The following is a 17,488-nucleotide window of genomic DNA, read 5'->3' on the forward strand; positions in this document are numbered from 1 at the left end:
CAGTTGTTTTTCACTACTTTTGATTATTTTTTATAATCGATTATATTGTACATGAGAGATAGAATACAGTGGGTTTCAAGGAAGTGTTGCTGACAAGTATTTTTGTCAAAAGGCAAGGAAGCAGGGAAACAGCATTGGCATTCGTGCAGCCTGTGAGGTCTCAACATGCTCATATTGCATATATGCACTGACAAATGTAAAACAGTGGCTTAACAGTACAAATATAAACGAAAGCCTGACTTAAGCTGATTATAAAGAACAGAGGTCATGTTTTGCATGTGCTGTCCCCAGAAATCTCATTTAGGCAAATTTGTTATAATTCAACCAGTCTGTATGTCTTCCTGTCCTTGATCTCTTCAGACACTGTCAGTACCTTGATTACTGCACCACTGTCTGTGAGGACAGACAGTCAACCACTTTGGTTAGTTGGTATGGTCTTGTTTAATGTTGGTAGGTATATCTTAACTGGATCTTCCATTTGTAAGTCTAGAAAATTTCTGTCAAAAAAAAAAAAAAGCTGGTAAAAATAATTCTTACTGTTACAACTCAAAGCTGTCTCAGGTACATGTCTCCTCACCACCTGCAATGTATGGCGCTAAATGGGATTTTTATGCCAACAAATTGTATATAAGCAGAGGTCTTCCAGTTCTTAGAAGAATAACTGTTCCTTGTTATCCTTTCATTTTCAAAGCTCATGAGAGTACACACGGTTTGGCTCATGGCTGATTTTTAATTGCTCTTTTATGGTAATGAATATCTATCTGCATGAACCAGACAAGCATGGCATGACCCTTGCTGAGTTAAGGTTAACTTATGTTCATCATTGTGTACTGTAATGAACCCTAGTTACTTATTGCCAGTCTTTCTCTCATCTCTGTATGACTAGCTGAAGAGCTCTTCCAAGTTTCATCACTGGTTGAACAACAGTGTGGGATATAGCCATGCCGTTAATGCATACGCTGGGTCTCCAAATAGTGATCCAGTACTGCCGGTTTGCACTGTTCTCTCTCCTTTCTTTTATCCTGGAATTAGCTTCAATCTGAGCAAAATTGCAGCTTTATTCATGAATAGGGCAGCAGAAAGCCTGCATGACTAGCAGCTGCTGCAAAGATTTGCTGAACCGCTCTCTTTCCTAGCTTTGTTCTTTTTCTATCTGCTACTGACTGGTTTTGTGCATTTCTTAACATGCAGGGAAGCTGAGTTGTCATCTTTCATACCGGTTTTCTTGGCACATTTTCTCCAGTTTGGCCCTTGAAGCATGTGTGTTGTGGGAAGGCAGCATGTGAACCCTAACAGAGTCACCCTGCTTTATTCCTCTGGACATATTGTAAAACAGACAACTCAAACCTACCCTAACAAAGGATCCTGCTTTGTCAAAGCAATACATAGGCACTAGTTAAAGCAAGAATCCTGGTCAGTTACTTGGTATGGTAAGAATTTAGGTAGTCAGATAAATCCCAACTGCCTAAACCTTGTCTGGACTCTGAATGAACATAGTGTTTTGTGATGGTTTTAGTTGCTGACCCTAGATCCTGAAGTTAGTGAAAACCTTTCTAGCCTGGCCAGTACTATGTATAGAGCTGGACAAACATCTCTAATTGTTCTACAGTAAAATAACTTTTTTGTTAGGAAAATAGATGTCTTCTGACACTGTTTCAAGCTCATTTTGCTCAGAAGATTGTCTAAACCAGAGCACAGTCTAAGTTGTTTGTGACTGGCAGATACTGAAGGAATAAATTATGATTCTGATACTTGATTCCTTATGTTATTCATGATGTCACTGAGTGGATGCTGTAGAACTAACAAAAATTATCTAATGTGCTTATATTTCAGGCTGTTTGTAGTTTCAGCAGGCAACTTATAACCCGTCAACTTATCAAGAGCATTTAATAAAAAGTTTTTGGCAAGGTGACTACAGTATATTTGAAGACCTCATAGACTCCTATTAATGGATTTAAAAGAAAGTTTAATTAACTAAGTCTCCATAATTGCTCACAACTCTTGTCTTAGCTCTTTAATAGAGCGTATATAATGTTGTCATCCCATCTGCTTTTGACAAAACATTATCTGATGTTGTCCTTTCTAATGCCTGGTTATTTTATTTCCTCAAATCGTTTACAGTGCTTGTGAACTCAGGCCTCTGAGTACTGCATGAAGCAAAGCTGAAGTCTTTGGAGTGCCGAGTTAATACCTATCCAGCTATTTACAGGGAAGCTATAAGAAATGGAAAGGTTACAGGTGTCATTCACTATTGTGGGTTTGCAGTGTAAATAACAAAAAGTGGCATTTGCTCAGTGTTTCTGTTTTCAAGACTTTCTTGTGATCATAACAGGAAAAAATTATATGAAAAAGGATTTCATCAGACTTCCAAAGCTGATTCTTATCCTCATTTTTAGTTCCTACCGACTGTATCCCCTGTGTCTGTAATAATGCTTTCTGTTGTCAAGGATTGTTCAGTCAGTGTTCTCACATTGTTGTTTATGAAATATGTCCTTTCTAAAACCTGTGCTTTGATTAGAAACAGGACAGAAACCTGTGCTGTGGCATTTCTTTTGCTCAGAATTGAAAAAAATTATCTAAAACGATCAAAAAAGCCTGATGGATGTAAATGTTTCAGGGGAAGGGAAGCAGCATCGGTGTTTTTGTTGTGGTCAAACATTGTCAGCCACTTCTAGATCAGCTTAGCAAGGCATGGTGGCTGGAGGATGTGGGTGACCTGGGAGGGCTGAACTGAGGGTTGCTTCCACCATGTTAGTCACCTTCCCATATAAGTTGCTTTGTAGTCAGCTGAAGTTCTCCACATCTCCTCTGAAGCCTGCACCACTTGAAGGAAGGAGGGGAGGGAAAAGGCTGACAATGGGGATTTGCAGTTTGACTGGGTTATTTCCTAAAAGAGAGAGGTGTGAGGAAAATTTGCCCCAAAGTACATCTTTGAAGCATTGCCTGCTCTGTGGAGGGGAGAGCTGTGTTGGTATGGTAGTACTACAGAGCCCATACGAATGCTGACAGTCTAGGTAGCTGTAGATAGTTTGAGGATGTGCAAACGTTCTGCCTCTTCTCAACCCCTTTTCTCTTAGAGGCTGTATCTGTAGCACCAGGATTTGCTGTTAGTGACGTGTATTGTCTGTGGCTACAGAGTCATTATAAAAGCAGAACAATGCTAGTGGTTCACCGCGAGCTGTTGATGTACGTGGGACATAAAAATCATAGCTGCACAAGAGCATGGGAGTGCGATAGCTTCCAGCTTGAAATAGTAAATGGCTTTTGAACTCCGTGATCAACAGCCATAATGCAGCTAGGGTCTCATTAGTGCTCAGCTAGGAGGAGGTCATTGTGGCTGAACACTGGGAGAAACCCAGCACCCGTGCAAGTGAGCACGTTCTGTCGGTTTCATCAATGTTGCATCATGGCTGAGTTTGACTTATAATAGCTATGAAAGTAGAGATAATTATTAAGAAATTTGGATTAAACTGAAAACTGTTTAAGGCTGATTTCCCAGACTTTGGTGTGAAGGAAATTCTTACGATGTTTGTGGGGGCAAAATGGTGCTTATTTTTTGCCCTCTCCATACACATCTTTTGGCATTTCTTCCACAACTGGACCATAATACTTCAGTCATTTGTTTGAAAGATGAGTCCTTGGCAGACACTGTGCCCACCACACTTTCTTAAGCTGCGAGAGTTTTATGGATTTTAAAATTATTCCATTAGTCTAGGGACAAGTTCCCAGGATTAGACCCATGAATATGAAGTGTGGTACCCCTACTATTGATGGTATGTAGGCCACCTGAAAGACATTGAGTACCTGGCAGAGAACTGGCTGCAGCTGTTCTGTGATGTTTTGTTGGCTTTTGAGCTAATTCTGTTTAGTTCCTGTGATTACAGAAAGTTTGGGTAATCTTTTCCTCCCGAAATGTCTGCCATGGCATATAGCTAAACACAAGGCAGTCAGTGTGTGCCCCAAAAGCAAGAGGAAGAAATATTCCTTGAGCAGAGCACTGCACTTATTTTCAGTCAGCAAAAAAAGGCATGGGGAAGGCTGTTTTGTTCTCTGATACCGTTTTGCAAAGATTGGAAACTGGCCTCCTGTCGTTTACAACAATTGCTTTTGCTATTTGGAGAATAACATGAACTCCAGGCAAATGGATGTTGATATGTGTTCTCTCTTGCTCATATGAAAGTTTTATGTGTGCCTGGAGTTTTTCAGATTTGCAACTGTCATTCTTAGCATAACGTAGTTTCTCTGTGCCTGTGTGTTATGATTACAGACCTTTACACAAGGATTTTGCCAGAACACGTTATTGATGCAACATTTTGCTAAGTATAATTACATTCTGCTAGGAAATTTGAATTCTCTCCATATCCTAATGTCTACTGCAAGACTCTCCTGAGATTTGAACTTGGGTTGTGAAGGTGTCTCTGACCTTGCGTTCTTGGTTTTTTTCTATCCACAAGAGTGGAAATACTATAATTCATACCAGTGGCTGAAAAATCAGTTAATGGGCAGTAACTATTGATGAGAAGGAATTGAGTGAAGAGAAAAGCACAGCTGAACCCAGTAAAGCTTGATTAGAATTGTCTCTTTTACAGTACCTCAAACATGAATAATTTCCTGCCTGTTCTATCATTTTAGTTAATTGGAAATCCTATCGATCTACGCAGGACTTAAAATAACACAGTCTCAGTGGCAGGGCTGTGATTTCTGCGAAGAGGTATTGTTCTCAATTAGTATTAGGACAGAAGTCACCCATCTCTACAGCAGCTGAGCTTGTATTGGCACCATGTTAGGAAGTACTCTGATGTGGGTCTGGTATGGTTGAGCAGAACTCCATGTGATGCTGAGCTCACTGATAAAACTGAAGTGTGTGGATTTAATGTTTCTCTGAATACTGGCTCAAGAGTTTGTATCCCTTCTGTTGCTGCATTTTATGGAGATCTTTCATCAACTTACTGTCTAAAAGAAGAGAGTAATGAGCATCACCAACCAAAAAATCTGAGGAACCAGTCTGAGATTGTTGAAAGACCATCTCTCTCTCCCCATTGTCCATCCATCCCTGTTTCATTGGTGCTGTGTGGGCAGCTGGTTCATCTGACTCTTCTCCATTCACAGTGGACCTCTGCTGCTCCTCTCATAGTTGCCAGGCTCAAACGAGTAACATAAATCCTACTCTGGGGGACCAAAAACCCAAGAGACAGCAGGATCTGAAAAGGGAAACCAGCTTGTTCTTCCACTCAGCAAAAACCAAGAAGCATCTGTTCAATGCAGAACAGTGATGTAGACACAGCAGCTGGCTGAGCTGAAACTCAGAAGAGGAAGAAGTTGGCAGTACAGCCTTTTATGTACTGGATTTGCTATAATTATTTAGCTGTGCTGCAGCTTGAGGGCTCCAAGACATGCAAGTGCTATAAATCAAAGTGTCTTCAGTTTAATGACTAATTTGCATGTAATTTCATACCCTTCTCAGGGAAAAAGTTGGGTAACTCATCTGAAGTCTCTCATGCAGAAACATCTGTGTGTCAGGTCACCTGTTGTGTAAAGTTAGTTTAGCATTGTCATTATAAGTAACTAGGATAGCCTAGGATGTGAAGTCCTATTAGATTTCAATCAAGTTCTTAATCCTAGAGATAAATACTGACTACTGATGGAACGGAGCTGGTGTTGTCCTATGGCTCATCAACAAGTGGACATATGTGTGCTTTCACACTCCACTGCTTCTTCATTTTTCTGTGAATCTTGGTGATATTTTTTTCTACCTTTCAGTTTTATGGCATCTTTTAAGCAAGTAGTCCATGGTGTTTTATAAACAAGTAATGGATTAATTCTCCCAGCATCTTTACATGCAGACAAGATATACCAATACCTTGTGCCTATCCTTAACAAAAAGTAAACTATGTAAAGAAATTTAAAATTTTTTTGTATCACATAATAAGTTAATAGAACAGCTATATCCAGAATTTAGAATTCCTGACTCTTTGTTCTCTGCTCTTGGTCACTTTTTACCATGTATCATGGAGAATAAACTACTATATTTTGGGGCAGAAGTAAGTGCAATTGTTTATTTTTTAAAAGAAAATTTTTAAAAAGCAGAGACTTTGAAGCATCACCAGCAATAGCATTGTCAGATTACTTGCACTAAATAGGATCTGAATTTCATTAATACCCACCTAGATGTAATTATCTGTTTGCTCTGTAATGATGGGTATGTCCAGTGCAGCTGGTTATGGTGCAAAATAGAATACTGTTGTCTGATATAACTTGGCAAAGGAGATAGACATTTATTCTGAATTATTTAGATAAGCTGGTATCATTTTTTTCTGTCCTTCGTTATATTTTGAGACTTCTAGCTATTGTACTGTGATAACATGCCCTTCATTCAGCATGTTGCACACACAGTATGTTGGTCACTGGACAGTGCTGCAGAAGTTAAGGCAACTTGCAGTACCAGTCATTCCAGCTGCACAGTTTCTGCTCCCATTGGATGTGATAATAGCACCCATTACCCTGCTATGCTTCATTCTGCAGCGTTTATCATACATTTCCTGCCTGTCTGGAAGAGTGCCTACTCTTTCCACATGGCCTTCTTTCTCACCTCTTTTCATTCCTCTTGGGATTGTTTCAGAAGCAAACACAGTACATTTTTGCCAATTCTCAGTCAAATATAAATAAGCATTTTACTCTTCTATCCATCCATCCCTCTATCTCTCTTCCTTCATCTCCCTTTTCTCCTTCCATTCCCGGTGCAAGACAAGTGATCAGCTTGCCAAGAATTAGTAACTGTTCCCCAAGAGCCTGGCCTTTTGCCCACTAAGCTGAGGGGAGTGTAATCTCATCTGAGTCAGTGTATGGGCCTGTTGCCCATAGCCTCTCAAGTGCTGCTTTGCTGGCTAGGTAAAGAGTTAGACAGTAGAGTAAAACCCCATGTTACCATTGATGTGATGCAGCTGATTCTTTAGTAGTTGTTGAAAATGTGTTAATTTTATTCTGAATGTTCAATTAGAGTGGTAGTACAGTAAGTACAGCATTACCTCTCCCAGTGGCTGAGATATTGTGGCAGCATTCCTGAAAACCTAGCACAGATCTCTGTAAGAGTAGACTGGATGTCAAGTGGTGAATTTGTTTTCGTTTGCCTTCTTTAGCCACACTACTTAATTCAAGATCTTAAACTGAGAGCTGTACACAGCCAGGCGCACAGCCCCGCTTGGGATGCATTTAATGAGGGAAAAATACCTTTCTTGAGATTGTGTGGCTTTGTCCAGCTATCAAAATCTTTCAGAAAAATTGCTAACCTATTTTCAAAAGCGGAAGTGAACGCTTTGTTCCAAATTGCAGAGACCTGAGAAATGCTGACCAACGTTTTCTGAGAGGTAGAGCACTTGCAGCTTAAAGTAATTTCTCCCTGTGAGAACAAGTCCAGATGTTTTAAGTCAGATAGCCAAGAATCACATTTCCCACCATTCATCATGAAAAGATGGGATTTAACCACTGGAAGAGCTTTGAAAAATTCCAGCAAGCATGTCTGCACAGTAAGTGCCTGAATGCCTTTTTGAGTATTTGAACCTAAGATTTATTTGCACATACATCCTATAGGCACTTTCTCCTTTGTGTAATCCATTCTCATGCTGTTTTTTCCAATCCCTGTTATGTGTGTAGTTGGTTAAAAAGCTTCCATTGAATCCTTTCAGCTGTGGAATTGGTGGAAAGTTGCCTAACCTCTCTTCTTTCCCTCCCTTCCTCGGTCTCTGCAAGTAGAATTTCTCTGTATTCTGCCCACTGACCTTAGGATTTTTCCCCCATTTCAGACTTTTGACTTGAAATAATATGATTTATTCTGAGAGAGAAAGTTTATTTTCTTTCCTTCATTTTTTCTATGTTTTTTCTATATTTTTCATTCAGCATCTGCTCAGCCCTGTGTGCTTAGACAGCCTTAGCTCCATCTGCACACCTAGTCTGCACGTCAGGTCACTGACCCCTCCTAGCATTGCTGAGCAATTAGTGAGACCCTTTACGCAGCTGTAATGGAGAGTTCCAGTCTTGTCCTTAGTTTGCCAGAACGAGCAGGTTAGGAAGAGGTCTGCTTTTTCAATGAAGACCTACTTCCCATATCTAATACAGAGTAGATGACTCATTTGCATGGTGAAACTGCTTTTGGAACCAGAAACACTCTTTTTTTGTTGTTGTTCTTGATGTCTTCCTGATATTTTGAACTTCTGCAAGAACAGACCATCTGCATCTTTAATGCTGCTTTTTTGACTTGACTGCTATGGAAGTCCCCAGGATTAAATTTGGTCCAGTGAATGAACATAGAAACAGAAACCTGTAGAAACTGCTTTTACAATTCTGGAGCATATAAAATTTTAGATGAAAAAAAACAAACAGTTGGATATAAACAATGGTAGCTTTACATACAGGAGCTGTTGATTTCAAGTTTGAATTTCTTATGGTAGTTAGAACTGAAATAAGTACTGGTGAAGTAAAACAGTGCTGACTACAGTTGTGGCTTGATATGCGCGAGAGCATCTCCTTGAATTATAAAGTGGGGTATTGCTGTGCTGTTTACAGCTACCATTGGCAGAACAAATTACACAAAGCTGAGACTGAAGAGTTTTAGCTGACAGAAGCAGTAGTATGAGGCGGGGGTTGCAAACGGGGAAATAGTTTCTTTTTCTGATGTTCACTCCATAAACAGAAGACAGCGTAAAAACACAGCTGTATAGTAAGGTAATAGAACATCTTTTTCTCAGTAAATTATGAACCAAGCTTGCAGTTTAGTGTAAGAAGGCAAAAGTAAAAAGGTACAAAATTTATTATGAAATGCCCTACAGTATTAAGGCCGGTATGCTAGAAATCACCAGTTGATTTTTGATGGTTTATATGCATACATCATTTACCACTAAATGTTGTATTCTGGGTTTGCTGTCTGTACATAGTTCTTAGTAGTACAACTTGAGCTGATCTTTATGTTGTTGGAAAGGACTGTGGCAAATGTCATTGCTTATTAAGAAGCTGAGCCCAATATCCTTTAAGTTTTCAAGCGGGAGCTGTGCTGCTCTGAAGCCCTCCTGACAGTAGTACCTCAGCTACAGCTCTTCCTTCAGGCCGAGCTGGTGCAGCCACCGCGCTGTGCAGGCCTTGGCTTGGTTGAATGTGCCATCTAGTGGCTAGCGGCTGGTAGTTAATTGAAAAAAGAAAAAGAACTTAAAGCCAATGGACTTTTTCATGAATTTTTACACCAGCAGGGAAAACGGATGGAGGTTGACAAATCCTTACGTTGCCTTCTTTTTCTTCCCCTAACAGGCATTCATAAATCATCATTTGTTTCCAAAAGCTCCCTTGTTTCTGCTGGGTTTTGTCCACTCTGTTCTCAGGCTGTTTGCTGAGGTCTAGATTGAAATTATCTGCTATGGCGGAGTATTTGGGCAGAATAGTTACACAAAGCTTCTGAAGTCATATTCTAACATCACTGTTACCGCCTGCATCTGAAGTGTTGAGTCTCAATAACTTGATTCACATGTCTAGAACTGGCATTTCACAGAATCACGGAGTGGTTGGGGTTGGAAGGACCTCTAAAGTTCATCTAGTCCAACCCCCCTGCAATGAGCAGGGACACCTTCCACTAGATCAGGTTGCTGAGAGCCCCATCCAGCCTGACCTTGAATGTTTCCTGGGATGGGGCATCTGCCACCCCTCTGGGCAACCTGTGCCAGAGTTTCACCACCCTCATTGTAAAAAATGTCTTCCTTATATCTAGTCTGAATCTACCCTCTTTTAGTTTAAAGCCATTACCCCTCATCCTATCAAACATGTCCTACTAGAAGCTTTGTCCCCATCTTTCTTATAAGCCCCCTGTAAGTATTGAAAGTCTGCAATAAGGTCTCCCACTCCTGGTTGCCCTCAAGTATCACTCTTGTCCACCTGTCCTTTATGTAACTGCTAAAACTTGCTTTTGCTTGTGCATGAGCAGTGTGCAAACGTTTTTCTGCAAAAAGTGGCCATCAATACCTTAGTGGTTAGTGCAGGCACCCAGGATATTCAAGACCCAGAGTTAAGCCCTTTGACTGGTTGATTATTTTGACTTTGGATTCCTGTTGGTGCTGAGGTTTCCACTAATAAAAGTTGGGACACTCAGCCAAAGCCCCCACCCCTCCACCCCTCGCCTTCTTAGAAAACCCTATTAGAGGCTGAATCCTGCCAAAACCCATCAGCTTTGAGAGAGGGTTTGGGAGAGAGGCTTCAGATGGGAGTACCTAGGGAGTATCGCCCAGCTGTTGGTACACGTTCTTGTTGTGTCACATGGCAGAAGTAGCAACTCATTGTCACAGCCTTGGAACATGGTGTGAAGAACAGGGAAGAAGTTATGTGAGACAACCAACACCTGCCAGCTTTCTAAAAGAAGAGAAGAAAGGCACACTGAGGATCTTTGTTTTCTATATGTGATATTTGCAAAATGAAGTTAAACGCTGAAAGTAACATTTTGATGTTGTTTCTGGAGACACCTGTGTGATTCAGTCTGAGTCACTATTACTCTGAGAACCAACTATCCATATGGATCCCATCTAATCAAGTACTTGTCATCTTGATTTAAAAAGGGCCTCTTTTAGATTGTGGCTTAATTAAAATGTTATTATTTTTCTATCCCTTTCTCTTCTAGGATATTAAACACAACATTGTTTGAACTTTATGAAGCTCTGGGCAATTTTCCTGCCTTGTGGGTCTTCAACGTGCTGCTTGTGATTCTTCAATTTCTGCACTGGTTTTGGTCTTACCTAATCATAAAGACAGCCTACAAAGCTATTTCAAAGGGCAAGGTAAGATAGCATGGTTCTGTTTCAAGTTTTGGGTTTTAACTTTTTTCATATTGGTACAGGGTCACTGACTTTTTGATTACTTTTTCTTTCTAATCCATAACACATTACTGAAGACACACATTGTTTTATGTAAACTTTTCTTTCCTTTCATGGAAACTTGTTTCCACTGCTTCTAACAAATGTCAGATAAGTTAATGTACTCTTTATAGTGATTATATTTATATGTGTTTCCACACTTCTTTTTAATCATCTGGTACACTGAACCAAACTCCATTAGGGAAATTAGATTAAAAAAAAGTAAGCAAACTGCTTTCTTGGGGCTGCCAGTTCTGCTCTTCTTCTTTATAGTAGTTGTTAGCAAAGTGTTCATTTCCCAGCTGGTAGTGGTAGTAATAATAGTATAAATTGAAATTCTGCTGCCTCTGCTGGTGGCAAAGTTACAAATCACAGCCTCTTTTGGGTTTTGGTATTAATGAGGTTTTCCGAGGGGCTATGTACTTTCTTTCTAGGATTCCCACGGCAAGACCATTTGGGATAAAATTTAGTGTCTTGCTGCCATTATTACATTTGACAGGAAGATATAATTCACAGAAATGCTAGCCCCATTACACTTGCTGCGCAAATACGGCACTTAAACTTAAATGGCAGAACTAACACTTACAGCTGATGTAAAGTACAGGCATTTTGCCTTTAAAGAGTATAGCACATGAGTAGATAATTTAGATGTGACCGCCCCCAAAGTGAATGGGATTGTTCTGCAGAAAACTGCTTTCTGTGAATGTACTGGAGAGCTCAGACTTGCTCTGGATGGAGCCCAGAATCTGCCACTCAGTCTGTTTGAAGGACAGTGCATTCACAAACTGTATTTTGCCTGGAAGCTACACTTCAGTCTCCTCTGCTTTTAGTGATTATTAGCCTCAGCAATCCTGTCTGAATGACACCAGTGACTTCAAAGAGTGCTTCATGCTCTCTCTTATTCTGCTTGTTTATCCTTTCCCTTGTGCTGTGCTGGAAGGCTGGGAAGTGGAACCCCTTGCATGTAAGTTTCTTTAAATGTACTATGCAAAAGATTTATTCTGTGCAATACTAGTGTTTGTCTGGGAGGGGCTAATTAGTAGTTTCTGCTTGGTATTTTTATCCATGGTTTGTGTTTATACATTTAAATGAAGGCCATCTTTAAAGGCCGTTTTTACTTCTTGCCTATGCATTGCCTAATACCATTCAAAACCACTTTTGTCTGTAGTATCAGGGGTGCTGTTATGTTACAAAGATACAAAGAATCAAAGAGCTCTGAAAAGGAGGAAGACTCCTTAACCTAAGGAACAGCATTCACCCAGTAAATGGGCATGAACTGTCAGGCAAAAGTCAGCTGGCAATTAGCAGCTTAGCTAATCCAGCAATTAAGGACAGTCTGTTTCTGAAACAGCTTTCCAGTGACATGATGGGACAGACAGTTGAACTGCTCAAGTACATTTATGGTTCCTGTGATAGGGACTGAAGTGGACTATACCCATGATTTCCCAGCCCTGTTCTCATCACTTGCCTGAAGTCAGAGACCGGAGTTACCTGGTGCAGTGGGTTATGTTTCTGCCAGTACTGCTGTGTCCTACTGCCAGCCTGTAGCACCATTCCCTGGAGCCATGTGGCCTCTGGAGAATGAATTGAGGTCAGGCGGAGGAAGTTGGATTGAATAATTTGTCTTATCAGGTCAAAGATAAGCACCCTAAAGGAAGGACAGGAAATAAAGTTGTAGTAGGAGGGCAGAGGAACTGGGGCTAGGTTGAACTTGGGAGCTTGGATTGTTGGTTGCTTTAGTCCGTGCACAACCATTTGCCTTAAGCACTATGCCCTCATTTAAGCATACTACCTTCAGTGCACCAGTGCAGAGTTCTCACCCTGCCTTTGCACGTGGCCTATGTGTGTACAGGCATCTGTGTTTGAAGTGAGTCCAGGCAGGCAAAGGCAGAGAAGTGTGCCAGAGCTGAGATTGCCTTCAAAGCATGAAATGAAAAATGTTTGAATTCTCTGATTCTCTTGAACCGAAAATCCCAGTTGTTTCCTTACAGTCACCTACTGCTTGCTTCTTTTTCAAATTCTGCAGGTAGCAAAGGACGACCGAAGTGACATTGAGTCAAGCTCAGATGAGGAAGAAACAGTACCTCGTTCAAAGACCCTGCACAGCCCTATCACCACGAATGGGACAAGTGGTGCCAATGGGACAAATGGGTATCTTACTGGTGGCACTTGCTCAGAGGAGCATTAATCCTTGAGTTCACGAGACATGAACAGAATGAACTGTTTGCTACTGGAAGTAAATTATAAGTTGTGAATGCAGTTTCTTCATATATTTCAGCATCAGAAAAAATTAGGAGTATCAAAGCATTCTGATAGCGCACTGCCATATTTCCTGTTTGTGAATGAAGACAACACACCATTCTGTATATGTAGGCATGCTGTATGTGTATGTAACTGACACAATGGGAGCAGTATTTTCACTTGTACTGTCTTTGAAACTTTATTTATTTTGTATTCTTTCAGGAACTTGTGGACAAAAGGGAATATCCATTCTCAAACTTTATTTCTTGGGATTCTCAGTGGTGGAGAGCATCATGCTCAGATCTCTTCTGTCCATCCCTGTTGCTTTTGCTGAATCTGCTATAAGTAATAGTTGCTTGATTTGTTACTTACAGTAAGATAGAACATAGCTTTATAGATACTAGAGCTGCTTCAGATATTTTTGCTATCTTTGTGTTTTAAAGTGCTGATTTTGAAATTGCCTATCAAATCACAGTGGCCGTTCCTCCAACATAAAGTTTTGAAACACTGAATTGATATTTTAAATAGTAGGTAATGTGGTAAATTAGCAATTCAGGGAAAAAATTGTGGTAATTGTGGGATATTATTTTAGCATAATTTAAAATTCAATTTGGTGGCTAATTGCATTAGAAGTAGACTTGATTTGTGGTGCAAATACCCAAAAGCATTGATGTCAACAGTTAGCATAAACTTATTCTCACTTTTTTTATTTTTTTTTGGCCCTGCAGTTTTTGCTCTCTACAGATTTTAGCTTTTTGCAGAGATTCCATGTTGAAAGGTGTTTGTTCAAGTACACCATTGTGAATCCAGACCTCACTCCTGAAACTGTTCTTGCACGTTCAGATGGATGAGAGCAGGGGTGTAATGGAAAAAACAGCAGATGGAAAGTTCATTGCTTCATCAGACACAGTTCAGTCTAGGTATTGTTCTTATAATTATTGCCACTTTCTTGGTAGGGTGAAGAGAGAGAAGGCAGAATGTCATACATTAATAGAAGTAGTTTATTTTAAATGCATGAAAACTTGAGCAAAATTCACTTAATGTAATTCACAGCAAACTTTTAACACTCAGCAGTATTTCATCACCTCTACAAATAAAATTAAGGGTGTCTGTAGAATAATTTTGCACTCCTTTCTCATCCAAGATTTACAAACTGTGTCCCAAAGAAGACAAATTAACACCCAAAATAAACATCTTTATATACACACTTCTTCCAGTCTCTACATCAAGGCTTGATGTAGTGTGCTAAAGATCATTCAACTCTTGCAGGACACTTCTGTGATTTGTGTGACAGCAGTGCCAAAAGTAGGTGAGGTTCTTGGGTAACAGACTCTATGCAACCTACTGTTCAACAGTATTGTGTATGTGCACACAGAACCAATGTGCTTTTAGACCAAAGACTCGTATATTTAAAAAAAAAAAAAAAAAAAAAAAAAAGGAAGGAACAAACCAGGAAAAAAATGTAACCGTGTGTCTTCTATATACAAAGGGATTGAAGTGCTGTGTTCAACTGGAACTCTGAGCCAGGAAAACTTTCTGATTCCTTCCACCTATGCAAATAGCAAAATATAGATGGTTTCTGATGCCGTAAGACATGTTTAAAGACTCTATTTTATACAGACTCCATTAAAGAAAGTTGTGTTGCCACTTCTTTCTTTTGAAAAACTGAGATTTGTCCTATTCTACTGGCCACTCTTGAAAACTTGTAAAACCTTACTGTCCATAAAGACACTTTTGTCTTAGCAAAAAATGTGCTAAAAGTAAGGGCAGAATGGCATGAATTAAAATAGTTCCTCCACTTAGTAGACAATAAAGGTAAGAAAACTGAAAAATTGTAAATCATGGAAGGAGAGCTGTCGGTTTTACTACCCACAGAGCATCTTTTGAAAAAGCCAGGTAACCTTGTAATTCAGCAGCTGCGTATTTTATATGTCCATAAGTACATCTGAGGGAGCAAGAGAATCTTAATTAAATCTCGTTCTCCCCCAAAAGTTTCTCTGCCTCTAGTTTTTCCCCATCTGTCTCCTGTGCCTCTGATTTCAGTTATCCGCAGGGTAGGTTATACATGAAAATACACTGATTGCAATAGAAAGTATCCCATTCACAGTATTTGAAGTGGCAGTTGTTTAATAATTACTGTCAAGATGATACCAAGATTTTAAAACAAAAGCATCCTGGGATATATTGAATGGACACTATAATTTCTGAAATCTGACCTGCTAAGATGGTAATTGAGAACAGCAGTTTAAACATACCTCTTTCATGGTGTTGATTACTACCTCCACCGGACCATTTCCCTTCTGGAAAGATGGTTACAAAAATGGCATTCTGGCAAAATATTTTGTCTTACATGGGTACAGAATGTTACTCTGAACTATCAACATACACAACATAGACATCGTTCAATAATACTGCAATGTTGTTGATACCTGGACAGAGAACAGTTCCCAGTAACAATCGCTGTGCAAGAGGCAGGGACCTTCAGTCCCTGTTGGTCCTCCTCAGCTGTGCTCTGTAGTGTTGATTCTGATGTACAGTCAAGGCTACAAACCTTGAGGTGATTTGCCATTGCTGGCTACGTATCTCTTAGTTTATCCCCACTGTTAAATAATGCAACTTAAGATTGAAACTCTTCCTTTGAGGTTTAAATTCAGTTGCATCTCTTATGCACTGAAGCATGTAAACAGTTACCATGGTTCAGCTGACTCCCAGTGACTTACTTATTTTCTACAAACCCGGCTTTTGGAGTCCATTCTTAGCAGCCTAGAATAAACTTAATACAGATACGTCTGAAAAAGAGGTGAGATGAGATATTTAAATGACCCATTTGGGTAATGGGATAAGAGTAAGGAAGCATTGAGAACTTCACTAAGCTTTGCTAAACAATCGCTACACTTTCAAGCTACAAGTTTTTTTATGAAAATTAAAAATTCACACAATTTTTTCTGTCATTAGTGGGAAAGGCCAAGTGTTTTAGTGATCATATGTGACGGTGTGTTTTGATTCATTGCTTTAACCAGTGGATGTCAAAACTTTGGCTTCATCTTCCACTCTGCAGAAAGAATGTCATGCAACTATTTCCTTTTTCATTTGAATTTGTTTGCTTCTCTGCTGAAGAGCTTTGCAAGGTGCTTTTGGAGGCCATCAAGTATTTAGAGGATAAATGCACATATTCCAGGAAATTGATTGGAATTATTCACATGCCTCATGGTAATGCAAGATCTTGAAAGGTTCTGTATATTCGTACCTTTTGTAGAATTGTCATTTTAGTCATTTTAGAAATGAGGGTTTGTACTCTATAACCTATTTGTCTTCAACTTCTATGCTCCCCTTTTATAGCACAGTACGACAGTGGTTGAGATGTTGAAGTAGAAAAATGAGGAAATTATATGTAGAGTTTGTTAGTAAATAGTAAGAATCTGTCTTCTTTCCCTAGCCAGCCCAGATTATAGTAAAATAGGATTCCGATCTCCCTTTCTTTACTGTTTCCCATACTGGCATATTTTGTACCAGAAGAAAAATATATGGGGGGAGGGGTGTTTGTGTCATAAAAAACAAAAACCAAACATTGCAGAAAATGGTAGAAATATCTGATCAAACAACAAGGGTGGAAGTTGGAGTCTTTTGGACTTCTATCAATGTTAAATAGTGCTGGTTCTAAAATGCCAAAGTGTCCCATGCTGTTTCCTTGTGGCTATTTTGTAGGTTTTTCTATGTATTATTTATTTTATTCTAGCAGAATTGGAACAGGTATCACAGCTTTTCATATGCTCCTGTCTCAGCGTGTGACCATTCTGTCTGATTGCCAATGCCAAATCCTTTTTCTGAGACCCAAGAACATGCACTAAAGCTTTGCTTACAATGAAGTGATTCTTGTCTTAAATCTGTATCTGTTTCAGGTGAAAATCACTTGCTGGTTCTGAACAGGACACAACGGTGAAAGCCGTTACCCTCCAGAAAATGTCAGTGATGATTAGCACTGGTTGATTTAGACACGGTGTGCATTTTATGCAGAGTATTCTAGTAGGAAGCCTAATGCCTGTTTCATTCATCTCATATACTGCAGCCTTCTGTATTCTCAGAGAAATATGGGCTACCATTGGTTTTCTACAGTTGATGCTTTGGTATTTTTTTAATCTCTTTGCTATGACTCATTTTTTTATGTCTCCTGTTGTCTACTTCTTGTGACATTTGTGCGAGAGGAGCTATCAAATACTTTTTACCCTTCCTATAATGTAGACCCTATTTAGGTCTAACTTCAGTGTTCTGCAGACTACAGTTGCCTTTAAACCGTAAAGCAAAACCAGTTTGTATTACTTGTTTTGACTGGTTTTGATTTGGAACAGGGAACTAATGGGAACTTCAGT

At 39.6% G+C, this 17,488-nt stretch overlaps 1 protein-coding gene across 1 annotated transcript in view; it reads left to right on the forward strand.

Annotated features, from left to right (window-relative positions):
• CERS6 (ceramide synthase 6) overlaps positions 1-14,531 on the forward strand; it is a 124,610-nt gene extending 110,079 nt beyond the window's left edge. Inside the window, exons 9-11 of the mRNA XM_037398748.1 lie at positions 10,649-10,805; positions 11,821-11,844; positions 12,907-14,531. Of these exons, the coding sequence (XP_037254645.1) occupies positions 10,649-10,805; positions 11,821-11,844; positions 12,907-13,068 (343 nt within the window). The 3' untranslated portion in view covers positions 13,069-14,531. The remainder of the gene's footprint in view (positions 1-10,648; positions 10,806-11,820; positions 11,845-12,906) is intronic.
• Positions 14,532-17,488: the final 2,957 nt, after the last annotated feature.

The sequence above is a fragment of the Falco rusticolus genome, chromosome 8, assembly GCF_015220075.1.
Source record: "Falco rusticolus isolate bFalRus1 chromosome 8, bFalRus1.pri, whole genome shotgun sequence".
Taxonomy (NCBI): domain Eukaryota; kingdom Metazoa; phylum Chordata; class Aves; order Falconiformes; family Falconidae; genus Falco; species Falco rusticolus.